The following is a 26,991-nucleotide window of genomic DNA, read 5'->3' as shown; positions in this document are numbered from 1 at the left end:
GGGTGAGTGTCACAGCCTGTGTGTGCCAAATACCAGGGGGTGCTGGTGGTGGTGCCGTGCCCGTGGGGTGCCCCTGGATGTGTCCCCCAGTGTCCAGCCCCAGTTGCAGGGTGGCCAGAGCCGATGGCCACAATCTGGCACTGGGGCTGTGCCCGCAGCCTCCTGGTGCCAACCGAATCCTGGCCCCGGCTGGCCCTGCCACACAATCTGCTCTGCCCCCCCGGCCCCGGGCAGGCTGCCACCCTGCCCAGCCAAGCCTGGCCAGGGGCCTGGCCCTTCCCCAGGGATTTTTCCCTGGGATGTGGAAGGAGGGGGCATATCCAACCCTGCTTTGCTCCACATCCGTGTGCCCCGGGAATCTGTAGCTCTTGTGGGAGGTGAGGTGAATGGGGAGTTGTGAGATGCCTGGTGGTATTCAGGGATGGTGACGTGTCCCCAGGTTCTTTGGTATGTCCCCCAACCCCCCTGGCACATCCACAATCCCCCCTGGTGTGTCCCTAAGCCCTCTGGTATGTCCCCAAACACCTCAGTACATCCCCAAACCCCCTGGTATGTCCCCAAGCTTCCTGGTATGTCCCCAATGCCCCTGGCATGTTCCCAAACCCCCTGGTATGTCCCCAATGCCCTTGGTATGTCCACAAGCCCTGGTATGTCCCCAAATCTACTGTTATGTCCCCCAAGCCCTCTTGTGTGTCCCCAAACATCTCAGCACGTCCCCATAACCTCTGGTATGTCCCCAAGCCCCCTTGTATGTCCCCAAACTCCCCTGACACATTCTCCAAACTCTTGGTATGTCCTCCAGTCTCTCTGGCAAGTCCCCAAACCCACTGGCATTGGCTCCATGCCCCCTCCCCAACTGCCCAGGGCCTCTCCCCAAGCCTGACCCCCTCCCTGGCTGGGGCAGGGACCAGTCCCCCGTTCCCACCACCAGTGCTGGGGAATTCATTACCGGCCACAGCTGGGCCCTGCTGGGGAGGCCAAGCTGAAAGGAAAATTAACCTCTTCCTGCCCAACCTCCCAGCATGGCCCCCCCTCCCCCAGCAGGAGGCTCCCCCCCAGCTTGTTAGAAAGCTTTTATTTCTCTCTATTTACAGACTTCCTTAAAAAAATAGACAACAAACCCCTCCCCCCCACCCCCCACCCATGACACTGCCCACCCACAGCCCTGTCCCATGGGTGCAGGGGGAGCTCCTGACCATGGACTGGGGCCCGGCCAGGAATAGGGGGGCCCAGGGGGAAGTGGGACCCCAGGAGCCAGCTGGCACCCCCCTGCAGTGCAATCACAGTCACATTGACCCCCAAATTCCCCCCTCACAGCCACAGGGGGTTGAGCCAAGTTGCCATCAGGACCCCCACAAGTGCCATGGGGGGTGACTCCATCCCGTACCCCCCTCCTGCCCCTCATGGGGCAGGAGGGAACAGCCCCTGAAGCAGAGCTTCCCCCCACCCTACCTGGGCCCCCACAGACCCCTTGTCCTCTCCCAGGACTCCTTGTACCCCCCCAGGACCCCTTACACACCCCAGGACTCCCTGTTTCCCCCCAGTGCAAGCAGAGGTTTATGGCTTTCAGGAGCTGGCTCTTCTATAAGCAGAGGAGAAAAAAGGGGGGGAAAAGTGATCCCCCCAAATACCAGAATCCCTTGGAGGGGGTGATGGCTGCTGGGGTGAGTGGTATAAAATCTTATAAATTAAAGAAAAGATAAAGAGGGGAGGGGAAATTGAGGTGACTTTCCCAGATCAGTGCCAGGATTTGTGGGGCTGAATGCCCCCAGGTGCATTCCCAGAGGAGATTTGGATTGGGGTTCCTGCTGCTGTGGGTCTGGGGGTGTCTGTGGGGGTCTCAGGGGTGTCCCCCACACTCCTCTCCCCCAGGCAAAGCCCTTCTCATGTTCAAAGCTGGGTGTGAAGGCAACACGTGGGGGTGGGGAAGGGAGGGGCTGTGGGGCAGGACTTCACCTCCTCTCTGAGTCCAACACCCTTGTGCAAAGCCCCATGTCCTACCTGGGGCACCCTGAGCACCCCCCAACAGACTTTTTGGGGGGCACAGCCAAAGAGAGCAACTCCCCTGCAAAAAAAGGCAGAGATTCATCCCAAAGCCACCCCAGGGCCTCTGGGGGGGTCACTGATTGTCCCCAGGCTGGTACTGGGGCTCAGTGGCAGTGAAATAGTCCTCGAGGAAGGACTGGAGGTACTCGAAGGTGGGGCGTTCCTCGGGCTCTCGCTTCCAGCACTGCACCATCACCTCGTGCAGGGATGAGGGGCAGTTCCCCGGGCACTGCATGCGGTACCCCCGCTCCACCTGCTCCAGCACCTCCCTGTTGTTCATCCCTGTGTGACAAGGACCCCCTGCTCAGTGATCAGCACCCCCACGGGACAAGGCAGCGGGGACAGTGAGGCACAATGAGGGACACAGCGGCATTGCTTAGTGCTGGTCTCTGTGATGGGGAAACCCAGGCACAGGGCAAGCCTTGCCAGGGAGGGTCAGCCCCTTTTTGCTCCCCAGGGGTGCCCACTGCCCCAGGGGGCCATACCTGGGTAGGGCACCCGGCCTTTGGTCACCAGTTCGGTCAGGAGGATGCCAAAGGACCAGACATCCGACTTGATGGTGAACTTCCCAAAAAGTGCAGCCTCTGGAGCTGTCCATTTGATGGGGAACTTGGCACCTGAAAGGGCAGGCAGGTGAGCCCTGGCTGGGGCACCCATCATGTGGAGCACCCATCCCCTGGGATGCCCATAAACTGGGGTGCCCAGCATTTTGGGTGTTCTTCACCCAGGATACCCATTCTCTGGGACACCCATCACCCAGGATACCCATCCCCTGGGACACCCATCACCCAGGATACCCACTGCCTGGGATATCCATTATATTTGGGGTGTCCTTCACCCAGGATACCCATTCTCTGGGGCATTCATCACCCAGGATACCCATTTCCTGGGATATCCATTGTTTGGGGTGCTCATCACCCAGAATACCCATCCCCTGGAACACCCATCACCCAGGATACCCATTTCCTGGGATATCCATTGTTTGGGGTGCTCATCACCCAGAATACCCATCCCCTGGAACACCCATCACCCAGGATACCCATTTCCTGGGATATCCATTGTTTGGGGTGCCCATCACCCAGAATACCCATCCCCTGGGACATCCATCACCCAGGATACCCATCCCCTGGGACATCCATCACCCAGAATACCCATCCCCTGGGACATCCATCACCCAGGATATCCATCCCCCTGGGGCATCCATTATTTGGGGCCCCCACTGCCCAGGCCACCCAACCCTGGGGTGACCATTTCCAGGCTGAGGGTGGGACAGAGCAGGGAGGGGGCAGGTTGGGGGTCCCCACCCTGCCGTGCCGTGTACTCATCATCCTCAATTAGGCGAGCGAGGCCGAAGTCAGCAATCTTGCACACCAGGTTGTCCCCCACCAGGATGTTGGCAGCACGCAGATCCCGGTGGATGTAGTTCATCCTCTCGATGTACGCCATGCCTGCCGCGATCTGGGGTGGGGGGGAAGCAGTGAGGGACCCCCCAAAACACCCCTAGGGGGTCACCCCCACCCTGTACCAGCCCCCCTATACCTGGGCTGCCATGTCCACCAGCTGGGGCAGCTTCAGGTAGCGCCCATCCCCGTCCTTCAGGAAATCCAACAAGCTGCCTGCAGGCAGAGGGAGGATCAGTCAAAGAGCCCCAAAACTCAAGGGTGCCCATAAGAACTGTGCCCAGGCAGGGTGAGGCTTGCAGGAGCAGTTGAGGGTCCCCTGGGCAGTGTCCCCTCGCTCACCCTGGCTCATGAACTCGGTGACAATGTAGATGGGCTCCTCGGACACCACGGCGTAGAGCTGCACCAGCTTGTCGTGCCGCAGCCGCTTCATGATCTGAGCCTCCTCCAGGAAGGCCTCGGGGGACATGGTCCCTGGCTTCAGTGTCTTCACTGCCACCTTTGTGGTGCCATTCCATGTGCCTGGGGTGGGGACACGGGGTCAGCAAGAGCCCAGGGCACAGCCAGCCCTGGCAGGGCCGGGATGGAGGGTGTGTGGGTGGAGGGGTGTGTGGGTGGAGGGGTGTGTGGGTGCTTGCTTGCATGCATGGATGGATAGATGGATGAATGGATGGGTGGGTGCATGGATGGAGGAGGAAGGAATCAGGGCAGGGCAAGGAGGGGCCATGATCCCACCATACCCCACTCAGGACAAAGGGTCTCACTCACCCCAAGGTAACCTTGAGCTCACCTCCTGATACTTCACCCCATTCCCTGTCCCTCCATGGGGGATCCTGTGCCAAGCTGCCCGTGAGTACCCCCTGGCACCCTGTGATGCTCCATGCCAGGGCAGGACTGGGATTCTTCTGCCCCTCACCCCAGCCAGCTGGGCCAGCCTTACCCATCCACACGTCTCCGAAACATCCCATGCCAAGTTTCTTGTTGAGGGTGATGGATTCCCGCTCTATCTCCCAGGCGTCCTTAGCTAATCCCAGGGTCTGGGGCTTCATAGCGGGGCACGGGCGGGTGAGCAGATGGCACAACCCATCGTTACACTCTGCAGGGGGGTCGGGGGACAGGCAGGGGAGGAGGAGGAGGAGGGAGGGGGTGTGATGGGATGAATGGAGCATGCACGCCGAGCGGGGGGAGCACGGGGCGTTGGAGGAAGAGGAGGACAAAGGTGGGACCCCCTGGCCTGGTCTTGTTGTCTGAATTGGGGGGGCTGCTTGCCCATATGTCATGGGGCATCTTGGGGTACCTGTTGTGAGCCCAGAGGACATGGGATACTTCTCTGTGTTGGTGAATCGGTGTGGCTCAGCCTGTGCCACAGGCAGAGGAGCTTTTCCAGGGGGAGTGCCAGGCCTTGGGGTACCCCCTTGTCCCCCCAGTCCCTCGCCCCAGCTTGCCCACCAGGCCCTACCCATCCAGACTTCCCCGAACTGCCCATTCCCCAGCTTCTTGAGGAGCTGGAGGGACTCTCGGGGGATCTCCCACACATCTTTGGTTTTGACTGACAGGTCGGCCAGTTTGGGGGTGCCCTTGTGGCACGGCACAGCCAGGCGGCAGCACAGCCCGGCCGCCCGCTCTGCAGCACCGGGGTGGGGGGACAGGGTCAGTGTGGGCACGGCTCACCACTGGACCTCTGTCCACCCTCCCTGCCTGGGCATCACCCAGGATTCTCTATCGTCCACTCACATTCAACATTCATGTACTAAAAGGGGGTGCACCCCCCTCTACCTCCCCCTTGGACAGCCCTGCACCCCTTCAGCTGGGCTGGGCCCCCAATCCCCCCAGCTGTGCCCGGGGAGTGGGTGATGCCCACCCACACCTTCTTCAGCAAGGTCAGGTGCTCCCTGCACCCAGGACACGGAAAAAGGGCAGACCCTCGGGGAGTCCCTTAGTGCCACCACCAGAACTGTCCCCTCCTTCCTCAGTTCCGCCCAGCTGACCCAGCCAGTCTCTTACCAAGGGCTCTCCAGGGCTTTCCCTATCCCTCCCATCATCCCCTCTCGTGCCCTCCATCCCACCCTACCTATATAGTGCTGGACCAGCTCCTGGACAGTCTCGAACTGGGCACGGGTGGTGATGTAGTACCCCCCACTATCCAGCTTCCGAATCTTATAGTGCTTCACATGGTCCCCCTTGGCCTCATCCCAGTCCCGGATGGAGAGGGAGTAGGCACCTACGTGGGGGGCACAGGTCAGGGAGGGGCACAGGTGTGTGCACAGCTGCACAGGTGTGCACACCTGGTGGCCCATCCCTGTACCTTTGGTGGTCTCGCTCTCCCGGATGAGGAAGGTGCCCCTGCAGTTGTTGTGGCACAGGAGCTGCCGCTCCGCGTCCTTGCGCCCGATCTTCCCAAAGTACCACCTGCCACAGTGACGGGCTCAGTGCTGGGAGGGCACTGCCCAGGGGCATCCACGAGGACCCCACACAGCGCCACGGCACTGCTGGGGCTCACCAGGACACCCAGGGTGCAGGCAGGTGGGGTTGGGGTCTGCCTCCATCCCTGTACCCCCCCTACTCACTCTTCAGCCTGGATGGAATCCACAGGGGCCACGTAGTTGCTGGGGATGTAGCCCGTGGCTCCTGAGCTCAGCGACCTGGCCTCCCACCAGTCCCCCTCTCTGGGGCAAAGGAACAGAGAGTGAGGAGGAGGAGGAGGGACAGACAGGCAGCCCTGGCTGTCTTGCACCCCTCACCCTACACACCAGCACCCCCAGACACCCCTCCCCTCACCCATCTGTGCTGAGCCCACCCAGCTCATGACACACGTGGCTCCGGCACCCAGCAATGGAGAGGAGGCAGAGCTTGGGTCCCCAGCCTGTGTCCTGCAGGCAGTACCCACGCCATGGAGGCACCTTCCTGGGGTGGCAAGGGGGCACTGGAGGTGGCAGGGGAACCAGGGGGAGGCTCACGTGTTGTTGATGATGTGGAATTTCTCCCCTTTCTGGAATGTCAGGTCATCCTCTGTGCGGGCCTCGTAGTCGTACAGAGCGATGAAAAGCGTCACCCCCCCACCTGCTGCACACAGAGGGGACCGTGGTGTGCCACTGGGTCACTCCCACACCCTGGCACTGCAACTAGACTCCCTCCCCATCACCCACCCCCCCCAGCTGACCTGTGATGCCCCCGCTCCGCATTTGCAGCGTGTTGGAGGTGAAGACCCCCGGCCCTGCAAAGGATGGGGCCAAGGGCACCGCTGGCCCCTGGAAGTTGTTGAAGTCGGGAATGTGGGTGAAGTTGGCGCCGGGCTGGGTGGGGTCGGGGTCGTACTGCGAGGTGGGGGGCGGGGAGAAACTTGTGTCTCCCCCTGCCTGCCCTTTGCTGGCCCCCTTCTCCTTGCAGGGCACGCAGCCCATCCTGGGCACTGCCTGTGGGACAGAGGGTCCGTGAGCCCCCATGTGGGCACACACGTGGGTAGAGGCACCAGGGTGGCTCCAGGAAGAGCAGGGTCCTGCCACCCCGGGGCACAGTGACATGGGGACACCGGCATCCCAGGGGCGCTGCCACCTCCCATTGCAGGGAGGGCTGTGCTGCCCGAGGGTCCCCGTGTCTCCCTGGCACCCCGAGGGGCTCCACGGCGGCTCCACTCACTGCGAGGGCTCCTCGGGTCACTTCAGCTGCTCCATGTCACCTCGGGGGGGGGAAGAGGCACCTGTGGGCACCGGGGAGGGTGTCAGGCAGAGGGCAAGAGCCTTGTGTGGGCTGAAACACCTCACCTAGAGATAAAATACCCCTGCACAGGCTGCAGCAACTCTGAATGGGATCTTAACACCCCTCCAAGGGTTGAAACATCCATGGGCTAAAAACATCCTTCTACAGCCCCCTGTATGGGCTGAAACAGCCCTGTATGGGCTGAAACAAACTTGCATGGGTTAAATTACCCCAGCATAGGCTGTAACACCCCTAAACAGGATGCAACACCCCATCCCATGGGCTGTAACACCCCTGTCATGGGCTATAACACCCCTTGCATGGGCTATAACACCCCTGCAAAAGTTACAACACCCCTGCATGGCCCAAGGCACCCCTGCATGAGCTGAAACAGCTTGCATGGACTGAAGCACCCCTGTATGGGCAGTAACACCCCTGAACGAGCTAAAACACCCCTGCACAGACTGCAACCCCCCCTGCCTGTGCTAAAATGATCTCCATGGTCTGCAACACCCCCACAAAGGCTGCAATGCTCCTCCAAGGGCTTCAACACCCCTGCACAGGCTGAAACCACATCCTTGAGCGGGTTTTTCTCTCATTGTGGCCTCGCCACACCGCTCACCTCCTTTCAAGAGCAGCCATGTCCCTGGTTGCCCTGAGGCTGGAGGGAGCCAGGGTGGGTGGGGAGGAGCCCCTGAAGGTGTCCCTGGTCCCCACACCCTCTGCTCGGTGGGGAGGGGATATTTTGGGGTGGAAGGTCCCTGTGGTCGGGTCATGGTCTTCCTGCCACACACAGCACAAAGGGGTCACAGAGGAGGAAATTGGACCTCTCCTGCCATGGCTGCAACAAGACAGTCTGTCCCCAGCTCTGTCACTCCCCTGAACACCCACACCAGTCTGTCCAGTTTGCACTGGGCAGAGCTTTCCACTCTGCAATCTGGCAGAGCCCCAGCTGAGGGTGGAGGGAAGGAGCAGGACAGTGTCCTGTCCCCTGCGCTCCAGGGAGTAGGAGGAGATGAAGGTTTTGGGGTGGATGAGACATTACAGACAGATTCCCCTCATCATGGTCACTGACTCCCTTTGCTCTCTCTCAGTGAGGGTAGAAAGAGCCCAGCTGTCCCCTTCCATCTCTGCTTTCGACACCAGTGCTGTGGCAAGGCCACGGCCGTTGCCGACAGGGCAGTGTTGCCAAATTGAGAGCACTCAGCTGGTTGGGGATTTTCTTCTTGCCCACAATTAGTGGCTGTTTCAGCTGACAAACACCTCTAGTTCTCACAAACCCTGTCCCTTCTCTGTGGGAATCAGCCACCCACCACACTCAGAAAGTTCCCATTTTGCCCAATTTCAGTGCTGAGTGCTCAGTGGAGTTGCCACGGCCGCCAGCAGGGATAGAGCTGACAAGGAGCATTTGCCAGGCAAGAACAAGCCCTTGGTATCCCAGCACTGAGGGTTTAGGGGCTGTGCAGCAGCGTTGCACCCACACTTCCCCTTTCATGGGCACCCACAACCCCACAGAGCCGGTCCCAGGGTGGCTCAGAGCCGTCCCCTTGTGCTGTCCGTGGGGAGGGGACGCAGCTGGTGCCGTGTCCGATGGCTGCGTGCTGGTGTCTGGCTCCAGCTCTCCCAGAAAGGAGCTGCTTGGAGCCCGGGAGCAGATGGCAACTGAGCCCTGCCCGCCCTGGCTCCACCGGCACCAGTCCCGGTCCCGCTGCCAGCTCCCAACCCGCGCTGAGATCCGGCCAACTTGTCACCCCCGTCCCGCCGGGCACGGCTGGGCACGGAGCAGCCGCATCCCTGGCTGCCCATCCATCTGCTTCCCGGCCCCACAGGACACGGGGCAGATCGGCCACATCCCCAGCTCCTACACAGGGCACAATGTCCCCTGCACGCACCAGTGTCACCCCTGTGACCCGTGATGTCACCTCCACCCCCTGCCTCTGTGGGAATGCCAGTGGTGGAGGGTCAGGCTCCGAGGGGATGCAGTTGCACGGAGTGGGGAATGTCACACACCCTGTGCTGTGGGGACAGGTCATGGTGGCATTTGCCAGGCTGAGGGTGCCGTGACACCCCCAGACACGGGGGCAGCTGCCGGGGGAACCCACAAGGCACCTTTGAAGTGAGAAGAGGAAGCAGCAGGAGCCCGGCATGGGGGAGGAGGGGCCGCCAAGGGGAACCTCAGGGCTGGCAGGTCCTCAGGCCTTGGGGATAGTGACAGCTGGGGGGATCAGGCAGGGACCACAGCAGGGCTGCAGCACCCTGAGCATGCCCTGCCCCACCCCCTGCCCTGCACACCCCCAGCACTCTGGGGTCTCTCCTCAAAGGCTCCCAGGGAAGGGGAACCGAGAGGGCTGCACAGCCCAGCCCGGCACCCACAAGGGTTCCTCTGTCACCACACGGCTCTGGAGCTCCCTGGTCCCAGGGGGGAAACTGAGGCATGAGGCAGCTGCAGTGCAGAAGGGGAAGGTGTCTCTTTTTAGGACATAAGACTCTGAGACATGTTCCCAGCCTGTGTCCAAGACCCCACAGACCCGGGGAGGGGATGAGATGACACATTTGCCTCTCCACCACCTGCTCCCCATCCTGGCGTGGTGGCAGGTGGTGGCATGTGCCTGCCCCTTCCCTGCTGTCCCCAGCCCCAAGTCTAGCCCTGAGACCTGGAAGATGGAGCCCTGCTCCTGCTCTGGTCCTCCCAGTTCACCCAGGGCCTGGGGAGTTCCCTGTGGCTTCCAGTGGGAGCAGGTTCATTGAGAACAAGGGGTGCAAGGAGGGATGACATCCCCTGCACGCCCATGAGCAGGGCAGGGCTGTTGCCCCCTAAAACCAGCTGTGCTCTGACCAGGCATGACCAGTGCTTGGGCAGCATTTTCCCTGTGCCAGCCCCAGGAGGTGGCAGGGCCATTCCCTGGGGTTAAAGAGAAAGGATTCACCACCCTTCAAAAGTTCTCTGCCCCACAAGCCCACCTGCCAACCAGCAGCCCGGGGGCAGGGGGGTTTCTTTGTGCCCTGCCCCAGGAGGAGATGCACAGGAGGGAGGCACCCCCCCTTCCCCAGGCTCCCAGCTCCATCACTAGCTGGGAAAGCAGGATTTCCGCTGGAAGAAGAGCAATTCCCGGATCCAAGGGGCTGCAGGGGCGGAGGGAGCCGGCCAGGGCTCCAAATACAATGTCCCGGGAGGAGCGGGGTGGGGAGGGAATTGTGCAGAGCAGGAAGCTGCGAGTTCCTGTCCCTCCTTGAGACACACCAAGGACCTGGGACGAGGCAGAGCTGCAAGGAGCGGGGGGAGAACCCGCTCTGGCCAGAGCCTGAGCCCTGCACTCTTTCCCCAGCCCCAGCCAGGGATTACTCAGCCCCCAGCAGCCCCCGGAGCGCTGGCTGGGCTGGCACCCCATGGACACCTGCAGGGCCAAGAGGCACAGGTGTGTGCCCCCATCCCGGTGGCCCCGGGGTGCCATGACCTGCCCCTTCCCCAGCGCGGGGTGAAGGCATCGTGTGTCCCCGCAGGCTCCCCGACGCCGTGTCACCACCGATTAGTGCCGGGACAGCGCGCTGGAGCTGGTGGGTGCTCCCAGCCCTCCCCACCTGCTGCCCCCCAGCACGGCGAGGACGGGGGTCTCCTCCCACCCCCGGGCATTGCCCAGGGGGAGCAGTGAGGGCAGAGCCAGGCAGGGCTCCCAAACAGCTCCGCATGGGGGGCGCGGGGCCCTCCATCCCCACAGCTCAGTGCCCGTCCCACCCCGGACTCAGAGCCACCCCACACCTGGGGGGATCATCCCTCAGCACCCCATCCCAACACACAGCAAGGGGATTATACAAGAGCCTGCACTTTACAGGGGTGAGCCCGCACCGCCCTGCCCCGCGCACCGCACGCATCCCTCCTACCGTCAGCGCTCCTGCTCCGCCTGGCATGGACCCCCCGCGCCCGCGCTGCTCCCGACGGGACCCCCGGCCGGGGTGCCACGGCAGCACCCGCTCCTCCCGGCGCTGGGGGCCGGGGTGTCGAGGCGGGAGCCGTGGGAGAGCGGGAGCGCCCGGCCGTGTGCTTCCCGTGTCTCCTCGGCGGCTCTGGCAGCGGAGCAAGAGCTTCCCCTCCCCTCGCCCCCCCTTCCTCCCCGCGCTCCCAGCGATGGTTCATTGTACCAGCCAGCCCAGCCCCGGCGGTCGCTGGATGGGCGGCCGGATCGCCCCCCGGATCACCTGGATCACCCTCTGGATCACCCTCCGGCATGCCCGCTGGGGTCCCATGGAGGTGGAGTAGCGGGACAAGCGCTGGCACTGCGGTGTCCCTGTCCCCAGCAGCACAGGGGGACACTGGTGTGGATCCCCAGGCTGGGATTTGTGGAGTGAGGGGGGATCCAGCCTTTGCCAGAGTAGGGCGCTGCCTCCACCCATCCCCAGACACAGCCTGGCATTGCCTCCCTGACTTCCCGAGCCAGCCAAGGGGCACAAATGGCACACAGGGTGCTGTGGCCCCACAAGGGACAGGAACAAGATGCCTGTCTGGTGGCCGGGCACACACAGCAGCCACTCATCCTGCTGGCACAGGGTCTCTAGGGGCAGGGCAGAGCCCACCCTGCCCTGGGACTGTGGGTGTCCCACATGTCCCACCAAGATGGGGACCAGTTTTCAGCTGGCTCAAGCCGGTGCTGTGGCCATTGACAGCCCACCAGATACCAGACCCCTTATTTACCCCTTGTCCAGATAAAGCTGCCGGTGGGATAATCCCAAGATTTGGCATCTGTCACACCAAGTTATAAGAAGGCATTTCTATTTGAAACTGATTTTTCTGCTTTGAGATCAGGAGCCCTTGCTGCTTGCAGGAGAGAAGGGCCTCTGACTAACCCACCTTTTACTTTCTGTGCAGGACACTTCAGATCTTGAGGCTGATTTTAACCCCTTTGAATACAACTAATAAAGCAGTCAGTGGTTTAAGTGAATATTAAGCCTGGAAGGAAGATGGGTTGATCCCAGCTTGGGGGATCCCTATGGATCCATCCAGCCTGCACCCTCCATGTGCTGCTGGAGGCATTTTTGGGGCTCCCCCTGTCCCTCCCTCCCCCTGTAGCACCCAGTGTTGCTCCATCTCCCCTGCCGGGACACGCTTTCCTCGCCAAGCACCTCGAGGTGCCCGTCCCCCCGCCAGGCACCACATGATGCCGGTTCCTTCCCTCCTCGGGGGAGGGCCCCGACTTCTGCATTGGCTCCGGCGGGTTTTGCTGCCTCCGGCTCCAGCTTAAAGCTGAGGAGCTGGTGCCTGGCAAGCCGGGAAGGTGAGGATGGGTTTTCTCCGCTGGCTCGTGGCCTCTGCGCTCTGTATCATCACCTGGGGTGAGTCTGGACCACCCCACCCCATGCCTGGGGGATTCTGGGGGTGGGAGGGAGATGGGGGCACCACAAAAGGTCTCCCTTGCCCTGCTGCACTGCGGGGGAGGTTGGAGACATGGGAAGTGGTTTCATTTGCTTGTGGGTCCTAAAATTTGCAGTTCCTCCAAGACGGAGTTGGGGTGGGGTGTCAAAGAGGGCAGGCAGGGATGTGCCTTGAGGGCTTAGTGTGGGTGAGGGAGTGAAAATAAGACTAAACCGTGGCTTTAACTCCAAGTGTTTAAGCCAAGCAGGCAGGAGGGAGAGCACAGGAGTGACAGGGGGACAATGCACTGCAGGACCTCCTTTCTGGGTGGCTCTAAACAGGGTGGTGGGGTTGCTGGACCCACTGCTCTCCCCACCCTGGGCACTCTCTGTGGGTGCCCTGACACAGAGTGTGATGGGCACCTATGGGACACCCTGGGGTGCAGGTGGGGGACTGTCTGTCCCCCCTCCCCCGGGTTTAGGGTGCAGGGCTGGTCCCAGCTGTGCAGGGCAGGTGCTGCCTGTTGCTCCTGGCGAGGAGGGAGATGCTGACAAAGGGAAGGGCCCGTTCCCAGCGGCGGGTGTGTTGGCGTGGGGTTGCACAAGTTGGGAGCCCGCAGGGGGTTTGGGGAGGTCACTGGGAGACACCAGGCAGGACCAGTCAGTTCTCTGGCATCCTTCAACCATGCCCTGAGTGTTGGGGACAGCCTGGTTGCGCTCCACTTAGAAACATCACCCAACGCCATTGCCACCAGTGCTGGGGGTGACACCAGAGCATCACCCCAACAGTCATCCCAGGAACTGGGATTCCCTGGGGGTGCAACAGCACAGGGCTCACTCCAGTATCACAACAGGTCATGGCATGGTGCTGACCCTGGATCTGGCCCTGGGAGGGTGTCAGTGCCTTGGATGTGGCACTGGTGGGCTCGGAGAGCTCTTTTGGCCAGGCAGGGGGGGGGCAGACTGCATGGAAGGGCAGCACTAGCTCAGGACACCTCCCGACACCACCCTGGGGGACACATATGGCCCCTCTCACCCCTGCCCTTCTCTGCCTTTCAGGACAAAACTATGTGCTCTCCCGTCCACCCCCTCAGTTCGGTGTCATCTACCATGTCCGAGGTAACGGGACCCCATAACCCCCTTGGCTGGGGGGCACAGAGGATGCTCAGCACTGGGCAGGACCAGGGTGTCCCAGTGCCAAACTGGGGCATGTTTCCACAGCTGTGTGCCTCCCCTAGTCCCATCACCCATGGGGACAGTGGCTTGGTGGGCTGTGGGGGAGCAGGCTCTGGGGTGCTTGGGGAGAGATGTTGGGGTGCTGAGGCCTTGGGGCTGACCTGCCTGGGGGGCTCACAGGGGTCATTAAGCTGCCCTATGCTGAGATTGAGGAGCCTTTCGAAGCCTGGTACAACCTGACAGGGAACAAGAGCCGGATCCAGTATTATGGAGGTAAGAGGTGGGCACCCACCTGCTCCAACTGTGCCCACCGTGCAATGGCAGGACCCTCTGCCTCAGTTTCCCCTCCCCACTGGCACAGGGCAGGTGATAACCTACCAGCTGGCAGCAGTGAAGCCCTACGGGATGAGGTACAAGATCACGCCGGAGACCACCGAGAAGGAGGTGAACACCAGGAAATGCTTCCAGCTGCCCGGCTCCAAGGACGACGTGGTCAAGGCTCAGAGTGTCTTCCCCAACATGACAGGCTTTAAGGTGGGAAATGCCAGAGCCTGGATCCCACCCGCTGCCCGGAGCACCTCCAGGCTGTGGGAAGGTTGGCTGGGAGATGCTCCTCTCCATCCAAGGGATGCAGGGACAGGCCAGGACGTGCCCCCACACCCCAGGGCACAGGGAGGGTCACTTCCCCACCCGGATTGGGGCCGGACTCCCGGCTCCTTTCCCAACTCCAGCAGCCGTGTTGGGACGTGCCACATCCCACACAAACGCCGGCGTTTCGGCACGGTTTGGGCGAGTCTCTGCAGGGCGGCTCAGCTGCCGCCGGCCCCCGGCAGGGTTGGGCACAGCACCGGAGCGGAGGGGACAGCAGGCTGTCACCGAGCTGGACACTGCCCGCAGGGCAACAGCTTGGAAACAGGCAGGGAAAACCTGGAAACTTTTGAGCCTTTGGGAGCAGGGGATGAAGCCAGACCCCCTCCCTCTATGGGTGCACATAGGGTGCTGTGCCCAGTGGGGTGTCCCCAGAGCAGTGCTGGGCCAGATCGGGGGTCTGCGCTGTGTTCCACCCCCAAATCCTTGCCCCAGTTTGCATCCCACGCATAGTTTGTGTGCTCATGGCCATGGAGCCTCTGGATCCAGATGGAGAGCATGGTGTGGGCACTGGGAGCACCACTGAGCCACATGAGGGGGGTCTGCCCTGTGTTGCACCCCCAAATCCTTGACCCAATTTCCCTCCCGTGCATGGCTGTGAGCTCATGGCCACGGAGCCTCTGGATCCGGATGGAGAGCACGGTGTGTGCACTGGGAACACCGGGCTGTGCAAAAGGGGCTGAGTGGAGGGGAGGGCACCTGTCAGGGTGGTTGGGGACCCCTCCCTAATGTCGTGTCCCCTCCAGTTCCTGCGGGAGGAGTATTACCAGGGCCGGTACTGTGCTGTGTGGCAGAATGTCACCCGCTGGGCACAGAAGAAGAACGTCTACACCCTGTGGGTCACCAACTCCAGCTGTGGGGTGGCCCCCGTGCACTACGAGATGCGTGGCTACAACAGCCTGCTGGGCTCCCACTACGACAAGTACGAGATCGACTACAGCGACTTCGACAACAGCTACCCCTCCTCCGTGTTTGACCTGCCCGTGAACGGTGAGCCAGGGAGGGTCCCCCCGCCCCGCCCTGCCCTACCCTGCCCGTGGGGCTCAGCCTGATGCTGTCCCCTTCCTGTCCTCAGAGACCAAGTGCGGGGTGCTGCCGGGGAGCGCGGCGGAGCATCGTGTGCTGGCAAACCCCATGGAGGACCTGGTGGGGCAGCACCAGCCCTGGGCACACCAGGTTTTCCACGACTACCGGCGGCGGATGGGGCGGCGGTACAGCTCCGTGCGGGAGCGGGAGCACAGGCAGAGCATCTTCGTGCACAACATGAGGTACAGACAGGCGGGGGTGGGTGGTGATGACTCTCTTGGGGGTGCTCTTCCTTGGTGGTGGCAGTGCCAGCTGGTGCTGTCCCCACGGTGGTGACAGGTTTGTGCACTCCCGGAACCGCGCCGCGCTCTCCTACACGCTGGCACTGAACCACCTGGCCGACCGCACGCCCCAGGAACTGGCAGCCCTGCGGGGCCGCCGGCGGAGCAGGGACCCCAACAACGGGCAGCCCTTCCCCACCGAGCTCTACAGCGGCCTCATCCTGCCTGAGAGCCTCGACTGGCGCATGTACGGTAGGTGTGGGGTCAGGGGGACCCTGCCTGGTCCAACTGAGGCCCTCCTGCTCGCTGTCACTGCAGTGAGGAGCCTGTGAGGCTGTGCTGCCTCTTGGGCTCCACATCTGCCTGATGGACAGCTGGATCAAAGCTGGGCTTCAGCTGGGCTCTGTGAAGGTGCCGAGGCACTGGGACAGGCTGCACAGAGATGCCTCGTGCCTGGAAGTGTCCCAGGCCAGGTTGGACTGGGCTTGAAGCAACCTGGGCGAGTGGAAGGTGTCCCTACCCATGACAAGGTGTTGGACTAGATGATCTCTAAGGTCGCTTCCAGCCCCATCCATTCTGTGAATCAGCTGGGTCAGCTCTTGACCCTCATACAGTTGGTGCCCCAGAGACAGATGTGACATCTGAACCCACATCTGGCTTCCCTCATGTCCCAGTCAGCTGGGACTGACATCCCCAGAGCTTGCCTCTGCCCAAGGCGCAGTCCCAGCCTTTCCTGGTTAATAATGGAGCCCTGACTCTGCTGCCTCTGGCTCTCAACTCCTGCCTCAGTTTCCCTTCCACCTGCCTCCATCCCTCAGTGCTGATCCAGCTTCTCACCTTCCACCCTGCTGTCCCCAGGCGCCGTCACCCCGGTGAAGGACCAGGCTGTCTGTGGCTCCTGCTGGAGCTTTGCCACCACGGGGGCCATGGAAGGGGCCCTTTTCCTCAAGGTGGGAGCAGGGCCGTGCCCCTTGGGAATGGATGGGGTGCCTGGAGGGTGCCCAATCCCCATCCCTGTGCTGTGTCTCCCCCCAGACCGGCGTGCTGACCCCCCTGTCCCAACAAGTCCTCATTGACTGCTCCTGGGGCTTTGGGAACTACGCCTGTGATGGGGGAGAGGAGTGGAGAGCCTACGAGTGGATCAAGAAACACGGTGGCATCGCCAGCACCGAGTCCTATGGCACCTACAAGGGACAGGTAGGGTGGCTCCGTGTCCCTGACAAGGTCCTCAGCATCTTGGGGTTTTAAAACCACCTGGACGGGTCAGAGGCACGAACAGGCTCTGGAGGTGTGGATGTCACTTCATTCCCAGGCACCAGGATCCTGTGTCTCAAAGCACAGTCCAAAGCCAAGCCCCAGGGCTCAGCTGGGCCATTTCATCACCATGTGCCTCAGTTTCTCTTCTTGCAAAACAGGCACAAGGCTCCTCCACCCATGGATGGTGCTGTGGGTCACTCCATTCCCTGGGGAGCAGGGATGGAGCAAAGCTGCCTGGGGACAGGGACGTGGCTGCAAGACAGAGGCAACAGCCCTTCCAGGCTTTAGGTGGAGAGCCAGCTCCCTGTGCTACATCCTTGAGCAACTGGGAAAACATCCCCACCACCCTGGGCTTGGAAGGACAGTGGGGATGTTGTCCTAGCCCAAATCCCAGATCACTGGGATCCAGGCAGAGCAATAGGGGTGCAGGCAGGGTGGGCATGGTGGGGGCACCTGGGCATCCTGCTGACAGTGTGTGTCCCCTGGGTGTGCAGAATGGTTTGTGCCACTACAACCAGTCTGAGATGCTGGCCAAGATCACGGGCTACGTCAATGTCACCTCAGGCAACATCACGGCTGTCAAAGCTGCCATCTACAAGCACGGCCCCGTGGCCGTCAGCATCGATGCCTCCCACAAGACCTTCTCCTTCTACTCCAATGGCATCTACTACGAGCCCAAGTGTGGTGAGTCGGGTGCCACATGGGGCATGAGAGGAGCTGGGTGCCCAGGGAATTGCCAGGATGCCCAGTTCCCACCCTTGTGGCCCTCTGCAGTGTTGTGGGTAGCCCTGGGAGCAGGGATGCTCTCCAGGTTGGAATGCCCTCCAGACAAGGATCCCCTCCAGACTGGGATGGTCACCAGAAGAGGAATGGTCTCTGGACAGGAATGCTCACTGGATAGAGATGCTTTTAGGTCAGGGATGTTCTCTGGACAGGGATACTCTCTGGACAAGGATAGTCACTAGGCAGGGATCCTCTCTACACAGGGATTGTCTCCAGACAGGAATGCTCTCTAGACAAGGATGGTCACTAGACAGGGATGCTCTTAGGTCAGGGCTGCTCTCTGGATAGGGATGATCACTGGACAGGGATGTTTTCCAGATAGGGATGTTCTTAGGTCTGGGCTGCTTTTAGGTCAGGGATGGTCTCCAGACAGGGATGGTCTCTGGGCAGGAATGCTCTCCAAACGATCCCTCTCCCATGTCATTCCCTGCAGACAACACACCAGGATCTCTGGACCATGCGGTGCTGGCCGTGGGCTACGGGGTCCTGCAGGGAGAGACCTACTGGCTCATCAAGAACTCCTGGTCCACCTACTGGGGCAACGATGGCTACATCCTCATGGCTATGAAGGACAACAACTGTGGTGTGGCCACCGAGGCCACCTACCCCATCCTGGCCTGAGACTCCCTGGCTCTGAGGGGACAGCCCTCGGTGACACTCTGGGCACCCAGCCCTGGGTCAGCCCCTTCAGCAGAGCCACCATGTGGCAGGATGCTGTGGACATGGCAGGACAGGGCCACGAGATGCTGGACATGGGGCAGGATGGGGACCCAGCAGTGGGCTTTCCAATAAAGACACTGGAGAAATACTGGATGGCTTCTACAGGAGGGATTCAACTGCTGCCCACCCAGCTGTGCCCCCTGTGCAGCCCCCAGTGACACGTCCTGCACACATCCCTGTCCCCAGGCTGGTTTTTGTGGTCCTGTGGGACCCCAGGGGCCTCCCAGGGAGGGGACAATCCTGCCTGGCAGAGCCAGCTGGCTCTCACAGCCAGTCCCAGACACCCGGGGCGAGGGGAGCGGCTTTTCCAGCTCCGTCTCTGAGGTGGAGCACAAACAACCCCAGGGATTTCTGCTGAGATCAGAAATTCCTGGCGTGGGGTGTTGGGGAGGGGGGAGGGCATCCACCCTCTGCCCCACTGCCCTGGTCCCTGTTGTGGCTGCGGGTGGGGATGTCACCAAGGTGTTTGCCAATGTCACCCTTCACCCCCTGGGGCTGTCCCCCCTTTTGCACCATGGCCATGGCTCAGCTGGGTGTTCCCAGCTTGGGATCAAGCCATCCTGGAGAGCAGGATCAGTGCAGGAGGGAAGCTCTCCCTGCCCTGATCCTGGTGGTCTCCCGTCTTTGCTGGCACATCCTCAGGGCAGGATGCACTTCTGCAGTGGTGGGCTGTGATGGCAGTGGTGCTTTTACAGGTTTTTCATAGATTTCAGGTTTTTCATGGATTCTTCAAGTCAAATAATTAAATTTTCTAGGCTTTTCTCCAGTATAATCTGAATAACTCCTGAATATTCTTCAACATCCTGAATATTCTCCAGTATAACCTGAATATCCCTCCTAGAGAAAAAAAACCCCACATGATTAAAAAGCAAAACTAAAACAAGGAGAAAAAAATTGATAACTTGCATTTGGATGACATTTTGGAAGACCTGCTTGAGTCAGATTTGGGATCACAACTTCAAAAGCTGTTCATCACTGTTTGGGAATGATTGGGATCCATCATTCCAGCCAGCAATTCGGAGGGTCAGTCCTCAGGCACTTCATCTCATGTTTTGCCTTCAGCACTTACGACCTTCCCAGGTCTGTGGGGAGGTGCTGCAGCCCGAGGGGCACCAGCCCAGCCCTGCACCCAGGGGTGCAGCCCAATCCAGCCTGACCCGACCCCGCAGTCAGCCCTTATCAGCTTTGTTTGGGGCTCGTTGTCACCTTGGGCTGGGGGCCAGCTGGACACGCGGCGAGTGGGAGGGGTGAAGGCCACTGCGATGACAGCAGCACTGCTCCCCAGGGCTGGTTTTCCACATTCCTCCCAGCATTTCATCTGCATTTTTTTCCTTTTTCTAGTTCAAACTCCTCTAATTGCAATCCTGACCTTGCCCTGATGGTGTATCCATAAGGGTGCAGAGGTGCAAACGGTCCCTGTCTCCCCATTTCCCTTTGTGGGGGCACCCTGGCTGCTGTCCCACCCCAGAGGGGTGCCTGGGTGGGTGTCACTGCACCCCATTGTCCCCAGTAGCTGCAGTTGCTCCCCCTTCTCACAGCAAAACCTGGCTGCAAACTGCCACACAGGGTGGGAGGGGGCACAGGGACACCCCCAGCACCCATCCCCAAGCCCCCAATCCATCGGGCACCCACCCAAGCTCCTGGGAGTGGCCCCACAGGGGTCTGGGTCCCACCCTGCTCCCCCTCCCCAAGCCCCACAAGCACATGGAATCAGCACCCACCTTGGTGTGGGTGGGAAAAGCACCCATGGGGGGACAGGGGGGTGCCCGTGGCGGGAAAGGGGGGTAACACAAAGCCCCGCCTCCCCCCTGCTCTCATCCCAGCCCAGGGAAGGGGGGCTGTGCCCGTTGGCTGCCCGCAGCTCCCTGCCCACACACCGGCGGTATTTAAGCACCAGAGGGTGCAGAGCAGCAACGTGGGCAGGATGGAGGGGCTGAGGGGGCTGCTGGTGCTGGGGGCTGCTGTGCTGCTGGGTGAGCACCCACCCTGGCTGGGCTTGGGGTGTGGGGGTGGGTGCTGTGCCCCCATCATGGGGTGATGCCGTTGTGCCCCTCGCCCTGGGTGGTCCTGGGCTGCTGGGGGTCTTTGCCCTGGGAAGGGGCTGGTCTGTCCCTGTCCCCATTCCTGGGGCTGTGGAGGGGCAGTGGGCAATGTGACATTATGGGGGTGTTTATTTGGGGTGTGTGGGGAAGCTTTGGGGTGCCCCTGAGCTGGTCACATTCCCAGGGAGTTTGGGGATGTGTTGGGGTGACTCTGGGTCAGCCAGAGGGCTGAGGGAGGAGAGGGTATCCTCAGTTTGGGGACTTCCAGTGTCTGCCCTGCCCTGTCACCAGCACGGATCTCTCTGGCTCTGTCCCCTCCCCCAAGGGACAGCGAGCCAAGGACCAGCAGCACTGCCAGCCCCTGCTGGAGAGAGATGGGAAATGGGAAGTGTAAAGGGACTTGGGGGTTGTTTCTGCTTTTCTTACAGGAGCAGAGTGCAAAGGTCCCCTGGACACACCCACATTTGGGGACATCTACCATGTCACAGGTACCAGATGGAGATGCTCTCACCCAACATGGCCAAGCAAGGAGGCCCCAATTCCCCCATGAATCCCAGAGTTGGGGTGCTCAGGGCTGTGCGGTGGTGCTGGGGGTGACCAGGGGGTGATACTGTCAGATCTGGGGTGCTCCAAAGGCTCAGGACAGGGGCACAGGGGATGTTCCTGGGGCTCAGCCCCCTGCAGCCCCCCCAGTCCAGCCCCTATGTGCCCACAGGAGTCATCAGCCTGCCCTATGCAGAGATCAGGGAGCCTTTTGAAGCCTGGTACAACCTCACTGGGGGAAAGAGCCGCATCCAGTACTACGATGGTGGGTATACAAGGGGCTCAGGCCCCCTGAACCCTCACCATCCCCTTCCTTCTGCCCCAGCACCTCTGAGAGAACTCCAGGAAAGCCCTGTGAGGCATCACCATGCCAGGACCTGGGGGCTTGGCTTGATCTAAGGGTTTTCCCTGTGCCCAGGCCAAGTGGTCACCTACCAGTTTGGCTCCGTGGAGCCCTTCGGTGCCAGCTTCAAGGTGACCCCCGAGACCACAGAGACGGAGCTCAACGTCCGCAAGTGCTTCCGCATCGATGGCACCAACGGGGACCTCATCACCCCGCAGAGCGTCTTCCCCAGCCTGGAGCACTTCAGGGTGAGCCTGGGAATGGCCCCCCAGGCAGGGCAGGGGACAAGGGACCTCCATGGGTATGGAGTGTCTGCTGGGTACCTCCCTGTGGGGCAGAGCAGCCTTCCCTGGGTGGGAATGGTGAACACACAGCTGTGGGTGATGGATTGGGGGGTTGCATTGGGTGTGGCAGGACACAGGGTGGGGTGGCATTGCTGTGGGGTGCCCCAGCTCACTGGGAGCACGGTGCTGGTGTGGCACCCCAGTCCCTGCCATGTGCCATGTCCCCAGCGGGTGCGGGAGGAGCAGTTCCGAGGGCAGCGCTGCGCCGTGTGGCAGAACGTCTCCTACTGGGGGCACAAGAAGAACGTGTACACACTGAGGGTGGGCAGCTCTGCCCATGGCCCTGTGCCCCTGCACTATGAGGTGAGGGGCTTCAACAGCCTCCTGGGCTCCCACTATGACAAGTACGAGATCGACTATTCCTCCTTCCGCCACCACTTCCCACCTGACGTCTTCCAACTGCCCGAGGGTGAGTGTCCCTGGGCACTATGGGCTGTCACCTAAATACCCTTAAATTTGGGTGTTTCTGGGGTTTAGATTGGATTTTAGGAAGAAATTCTTCCCTGTGAGGGTGGGGAGGCCCTGACACAGGTTGCCCAGAGAAACTGTGGCTGCCCCATCTCTGGAAGTGTCCAAGGGCAGGTTGGATGAGACTTGGAGTAACCTGGGCTGGTGTGAGGTGTCCCAGCCTATGGCAGTCAGGTGGAATCAAATGGGCTTTAAGATCCTTTCCAACCCAAACCATTCCAGGATTCCATGTACCTGGTAATTTGGGTGGATTGGTTTGCCTGGGAAAAAAGCAGTGTGAGAGCTGGGATGATGTGGGTGATTCCCTGGTGCTCAGAGTGGGATGGTGGGTGCTCAGGAGACAGCCCTGGAAGGAGAGGTGGATGTAGATCCGCTCTGCTTACACATGTCAGTATGGGATGGACATTCCCAATGGTTTGGGGATGGACAGCCCTGATAGTTTTGGGATGGACATCCCCAGTGGTTTTTGGGGTGGACAGCCCCGATGGTTTTTGGGGTGGACAGCCCCGATGGTTTTGGGGTGGACAGCCCTGATAGTTTGGGGATGGTCAGCCCCGAGGGTTTGGGATGGACATCCCCAAAGTTTTTTGGGGTGGACAGCCCTGATGGTTTTTGGGGTGGCCACACTGTGCCTGCTGTCTGAGGGGCTGGGACAGCCCATTCCAGCTGAGGAGGCACCAGCACTGCCCATGTCTCATGGCAGGGGTGCAGTGTGAGCAGTGGCCCAAGGCCAGTCCCGAGCACCGCATTGTGGCCAACCCCATGCAGGAGTTTGTGGGGAAGGGGCCGGACACGGACCACGTCCACCATCGCCTCTTCCACCACTACAAGGAGCGGTTTGGGAAGAGCTACAGCAGCGAGGAGGAGCACGAGCACCGCAGGCACACCTTCATCCACAACATGAGGTACAGGAGGGCAGAGGATGGGCTGGGGGGGCTCAGGAATGGGGTATCCCACTCCTCTCTCACAGACATGGGGTACAGATGGCAGGGGATGGAATGGGGGGCTCAGGGATGGATGGGGTCCTCATTCCCCTCTCACATACCTGCCAGAGAATGGGTTGTGGGGGCTCAGGGATGGATGGGGTTCCCCACTCTCCTCTCACACACCTTAAGTACAGGATGCCAGGGGATGGGCTGGGGGGCTCAGGGATGGATGGGGTTCCCCAATCCCCTCTCACACACCTGCAGTACAGGATACCAGGGGGTGGGCTGGGGGGCTCAGGGGTGGATGGGGTTCCCCAATCCCCTCTCACACACCTGCAGTACAGGATACCAGGGGGTGGGCTGAGGGGCTCAGGGGTGGATGGGGTTCCCCAATCTCATCTCACACAGCTGCCAGGGGCTGGGCTGGGGGGCTCAGGGATGGATGGGGTCCCCGCTCCCCACTGTGCTGCAGGTTTGTGCACTCCCGGAACCGCGCCGCGCTCTCCTACACGCTGGCACTGAACCACCTGGCCGACCGCACGCCCCAGGAACTGGCAGCCCTGCGGGGCCGCCGGCGGAGTAGGGACCCCAACAACGGGCAGCCCTTCCCCACCGAGCTCTACAGCGGCCTCATCCTGCCTGAGAGCCTCGACTGGCGGCTCTATGGTGAGGAGGGAGCTGGTGGCACGATGCTGGGGGTCAGCTGTGCACACTGGAGCTCATCTGGGGACAGGCAGCAGCTCTCACTGCTCTGGTAACATGTCCCCACCCTGCTGTCCCCAGGCGCTGTCACCCCGGTGAAGGACCAGGCTGTCTGTGGCTCCTGCTGGAGCTTTGCCACCACGGGGGCCATGGAAGGGGCCCTTTTCCTCAAGGTGGGAGCAGGGCCGTGCCCCTTGGGAATGGATGGGGTGCCTGGAGGGTGCCCATCCCCATCCCTGTGCTCTGTCCCCCCCACAGACCGGCGTGCTGACCCCCCTATCCCAACAAGTCCTCATTGACTGCTCCTGGGGCTTTGGGAACTACGCCTGTGACGGGGGAGAGGAGTGGAGAGCCTACGAGTGGATCAAGAAACACGGTGGCATCGCCAGCACTGAGTCCTACGGGCCCTACCTGGGGCAGGTGAGGGTGGCAGTGCCACTGAGGGTGGGTGCAATGTCACCCCCTCCCCAATCCTTCCCTCCAGGCTTTCCCAAATCAGCCATCCAAAACAGCCATCAGCCCTTTGGCAGTGGATGGCTCCACTTTGGATGCCCATATGAGCTGCCCCACTCCCTCCTACCTCCTCACCAGAGCGGGTTGGACCATCCCAACCTGCCCCAGGGCACTGGTGCCACCTCAACTCCCCTTTGCCCCCTCCAGAATGGCTACTGCCACTGCAACCAGTCGGAGCTGGTGGCCCCCCTGGCCGGCTACGCCCGCGTGGCACCGGGCAGTGCCCTGGCCCTGAAGGCTGCGCTGGTCAAGCATGGCCCTGTGGCTGTCAACATCGATGCCTCACACAAGTCCTTCGCCTTCTACGCCAATGGTGTCTATGAGGAGCCCCACTGTGGTGAGTCCTGGCCCCTGGAGGCTCCGTGTCCTGCTCCTTAGCACTGGGATAGGCAAAAATACTTGTAGGGTGGGATTTAGCTCTGTGAGAGGGACAGGGAAAAAGGGAGTCATTCACTGTGTTGGGAGTGACCTCCAGTTCCAAAGGATGGGGACTGAGTTGGCTTTGTTTTCTTCTCACCTTATGCAGGAAATGAGACCTCGGCTCTGGACCACGCGGTGCTGGCCGTGGGCTACGGGGTCCTGCATGGCAAGGGCTACTGGCTCATCAAGAACTCCTGGTCCACCTACTGGGGCAACGATGGCTACATCCTCATGGCCATGAAGGACAACAACTGTGGTGTGACCACTGCTGCCTCCTTCCCCATCCTGGCCTGATGCCCCCCTGGGCAGATCAGATGGATGTGGGGCTGGCAGAGGGATGTGGAGCCACGGGAGGTGGTTTTAAGGCACAGAGGGGCAGCTCAGCTGGGAGGTGGGAGGGTGCTCCCAGCCCTCTGGAGAGGTATTTAATAATTTTGGCAATAAAATCTGTAAAAGTGATTGTGTGACGTGCTGGGGTGTCTCCAACCAGCCACAACCCATCCACCACCAACCACTGTCCTTGCTGTGGCTGCTGCTGCAGCCTCTGTGTGATGGTTCACCCTGTGCTCAGCCCAGTTTGGGTTACATGTGCCTTAACCTCAGGGTTTTCAGTGTCACCCCCAGAAGTGCCAGCATTGCTTTCCCCAGCAGCAGGAAGGAGCCTGAGTCCTCTCTTGGAAGCTGGGCTGGGCTCAGAATCCAGTTTCCAACTGGATTCTGCCCCATCTCAGAGCTGTCCCCCACCAGAGAGAGGCATCTTGGCCCTCTGCTCAGCCTCTCTCCAGGCTCCTCATGGATCAGCACCTGGTGCCTCAGTTTCCCCACCTGCCTGGGGGGAAGGCAGAGCTCCTGAGGGTCCCCACGGTGCTGCTGGCAGCCCTCGGGTGGAAGAGCCCAAATGGACCCAAAGGACTCATTTCACCCAGAAGACTTCAGGGGGGTTTGCAGGCTCAGAGCTGCCACTCCAGAGCTGTTGGGCTCCTTCCATCTCTCCCTGCTCCAGAGCTTCACCCCAAAACTTCATGACAATGCAAAGCCTCACCATAAGCCAAAGGTTTGGTGGGACTGGTGCTGCTCTTGGAGGGTCCAGGCTGGAGATCAGTGTGGTGTGAAGGTTCATTCTTGGGGTCTGGGCTCCATGGTGATGTCCAGCCTGGGAATGGAGCCAAGCTGGCAGCTCCAGCAGGCAGCCCAGAGCTCCCAGTGAGAGCTTCCCAGTTTGCCTTCCCAGTCTGAGCCCAGTGAGCAGCTGGGGAAGGGAGCACAGGAGAGGGGAGAAGTCACCCCTGGCTTGTATCTGCATCTGCACAGGCTGTGCCTTCCCCCCAGAATGAGGTTTTGGTGGTTGGGAAGTGCCATCCCCCATGGCTACATCCCAATTTTGTACAGCAAACAGCCAGCAGCACCCAGGGAGCTGCACTTCCATCCCAGCAACACAACTGCTCCCAACAGAGAGTGGCAGGTCAACACATCCCCTTGTTTTCTTTCACTTGTTCACCTGCTTATGTGACAATTTGCTGATTGCTAAAGGGGTCTTTAATCATTCCCAGCAGGGAGGCTGGCTGGAATTCACGTCTGGGAGAGGAACGATCTCTGCACAAGAATAAAGTGGTTTATTCCATGGGAGTCCAGGTCTCCAGATCTTTGATTCTCTTGACTGCAGTCAATAAAACATGCTTTGACTTTCAGGGGACCGTGACTTTCAGGCTCCCTTTGGAGAGGTGATGTCCTGAATTTGCTGCTGAACACGCAAGTGGCTTTGAGAGCTGGAGGTTTTGCACCCCCAAGGAAGCATTTACTGAAATTCTGCATTTGTGGCAGGAGGGACATTGCAGTTCTGAGCGTGGGTAGTTCAGGATGGCTGGGAACTTCAAAACAAAGATCCATTTATTCTAGTTGAAAAAGGAGAAAATAAGAAAGGACATACCTGAAGGGAGGTTTGCAGAGCCAGCCGTGGGTTCTGGCACCCAGCCCGGCTGAGCTGTGACCTCCAGACTTCCCTGGGCACCCAAACCTCAGAGTGGCTCCAGCTTTTGCAGAGCACAGCAAAGCACAGCCACTCTGAACCCTGCTGTTTATTGGAAGCAAAGCTGGCCTGAAGGTCTGCATTTAAAGCTTCCTTTGGAAGAGGTACCTTGCCTGCAGACCAGCAGGAAAATCCCCAGATTTGATGCCTTGATGGTGAAGTATCAGCTGAGGGCAGGGAGTGAAAGCTGAGAGGATTTGGCACCCACCTTCTATAAAACCCCTTGAGACCCGCAACTTCTCCTTGGTCTGCAGGATGAAGCCACTCCAGGTGCCTCCTGAGGTCAGG

The 26,991-nt window shown here is 60.8% G+C and overlaps 3 protein-coding genes across 8 annotated transcripts; 2 read left to right on the top strand and 1 right to left on the bottom strand.

Annotated features, from left to right (window-relative positions):
- Positions 1-1,158: 1,158 nt before the first annotated feature.
- FGR (FGR proto-oncogene, Src family tyrosine kinase) lies at positions 1,159-11,223 on the bottom strand. Of its 6 annotated transcripts, none has more exons than XM_071576799.1 (13): positions 11,022-11,223; positions 7,083-7,143; positions 6,607-6,859; positions 6,404-6,509; positions 6,014-6,112; positions 5,752-5,855; positions 5,518-5,667; positions 4,906-5,070; positions 3,789-3,968; positions 3,586-3,662; positions 3,351-3,504; positions 2,532-2,663; positions 1,159-2,328 (listed from the first exon to the last, which is right to left on the bottom strand). In XM_071576799.1, the coding sequence occupies exons 3-13, from the start codon at positions 6,845-6,847 to the stop codon at positions 2,120-2,122; spliced, it is 1,617 nt and encodes a 538-aa protein (XP_071432900.1). In that variant the 5' UTR covers positions 6,848-6,859; positions 7,083-7,143; positions 11,022-11,223; the 3' UTR covers positions 1,159-2,119. The 6 variants fall into 6 exon arrangements, with proteins under 6 accessions (XP_071432900.1, XP_071432902.1, XP_071432901.1 ...); XM_071576801.1 differs by lacking the exon at positions 4,906-5,070 and adding an exon at positions 4,387-4,542; XM_071576800.1 differs by having other exon boundaries at positions 6,404-6,506.
- A 1,102-nt stretch (positions 11,224-12,325) lies between these two features.
- On the top strand, positions 12,326-18,549 carry LOC139682493 (digestive cysteine proteinase 1-like). Its single transcript, XM_071576897.1, has 11 exons — positions 12,326-12,467; positions 13,545-13,604; positions 13,842-13,934; positions 14,023-14,195; positions 15,056-15,299; positions 15,385-15,577; positions 15,675-15,868; positions 16,475-16,566; positions 16,652-16,813; positions 17,368-17,557; positions 18,090-18,549. Exons 1-11 carry the CDS (start codon positions 12,416-12,418, stop codon positions 18,275-18,277), a joined length of 1,641 nt encoding a protein of 546 aa, XP_071432998.1. The 5' UTR covers positions 12,326-12,415; the 3' UTR covers positions 18,278-18,549.
- Positions 18,550-20,300: 1,751 nt separating this feature from the next.
- LOC139682424 (digestive cysteine proteinase 1-like) lies at positions 20,301-25,046 on the top strand. The gene is made up of 11 exons (XM_071576754.1): positions 20,301-20,349; positions 20,847-20,906; positions 21,134-21,226; positions 21,380-21,552; positions 21,817-22,057; positions 22,820-23,021; positions 23,515-23,708; positions 23,826-23,917; positions 24,003-24,164; positions 24,405-24,594; positions 24,784-25,046. Exons 1-11 carry the CDS (start codon positions 20,301-20,303, stop codon positions 24,969-24,971), a joined length of 1,644 nt encoding a protein of 547 aa, XP_071432855.1. The 3' UTR covers positions 24,972-25,046.
- Positions 25,047-26,991: the final 1,945 nt, after the last annotated feature.

This window comes from Pithys albifrons, chromosome 24 (genome assembly GCF_047495875.1).
Source record: "Pithys albifrons albifrons isolate INPA30051 chromosome 24, PitAlb_v1, whole genome shotgun sequence".
Taxonomy (NCBI): domain Eukaryota; kingdom Metazoa; phylum Chordata; class Aves; order Passeriformes; family Thamnophilidae; genus Pithys; species Pithys albifrons.
This window is presented reverse-complemented; position numbering and strand designations above follow the sequence as displayed.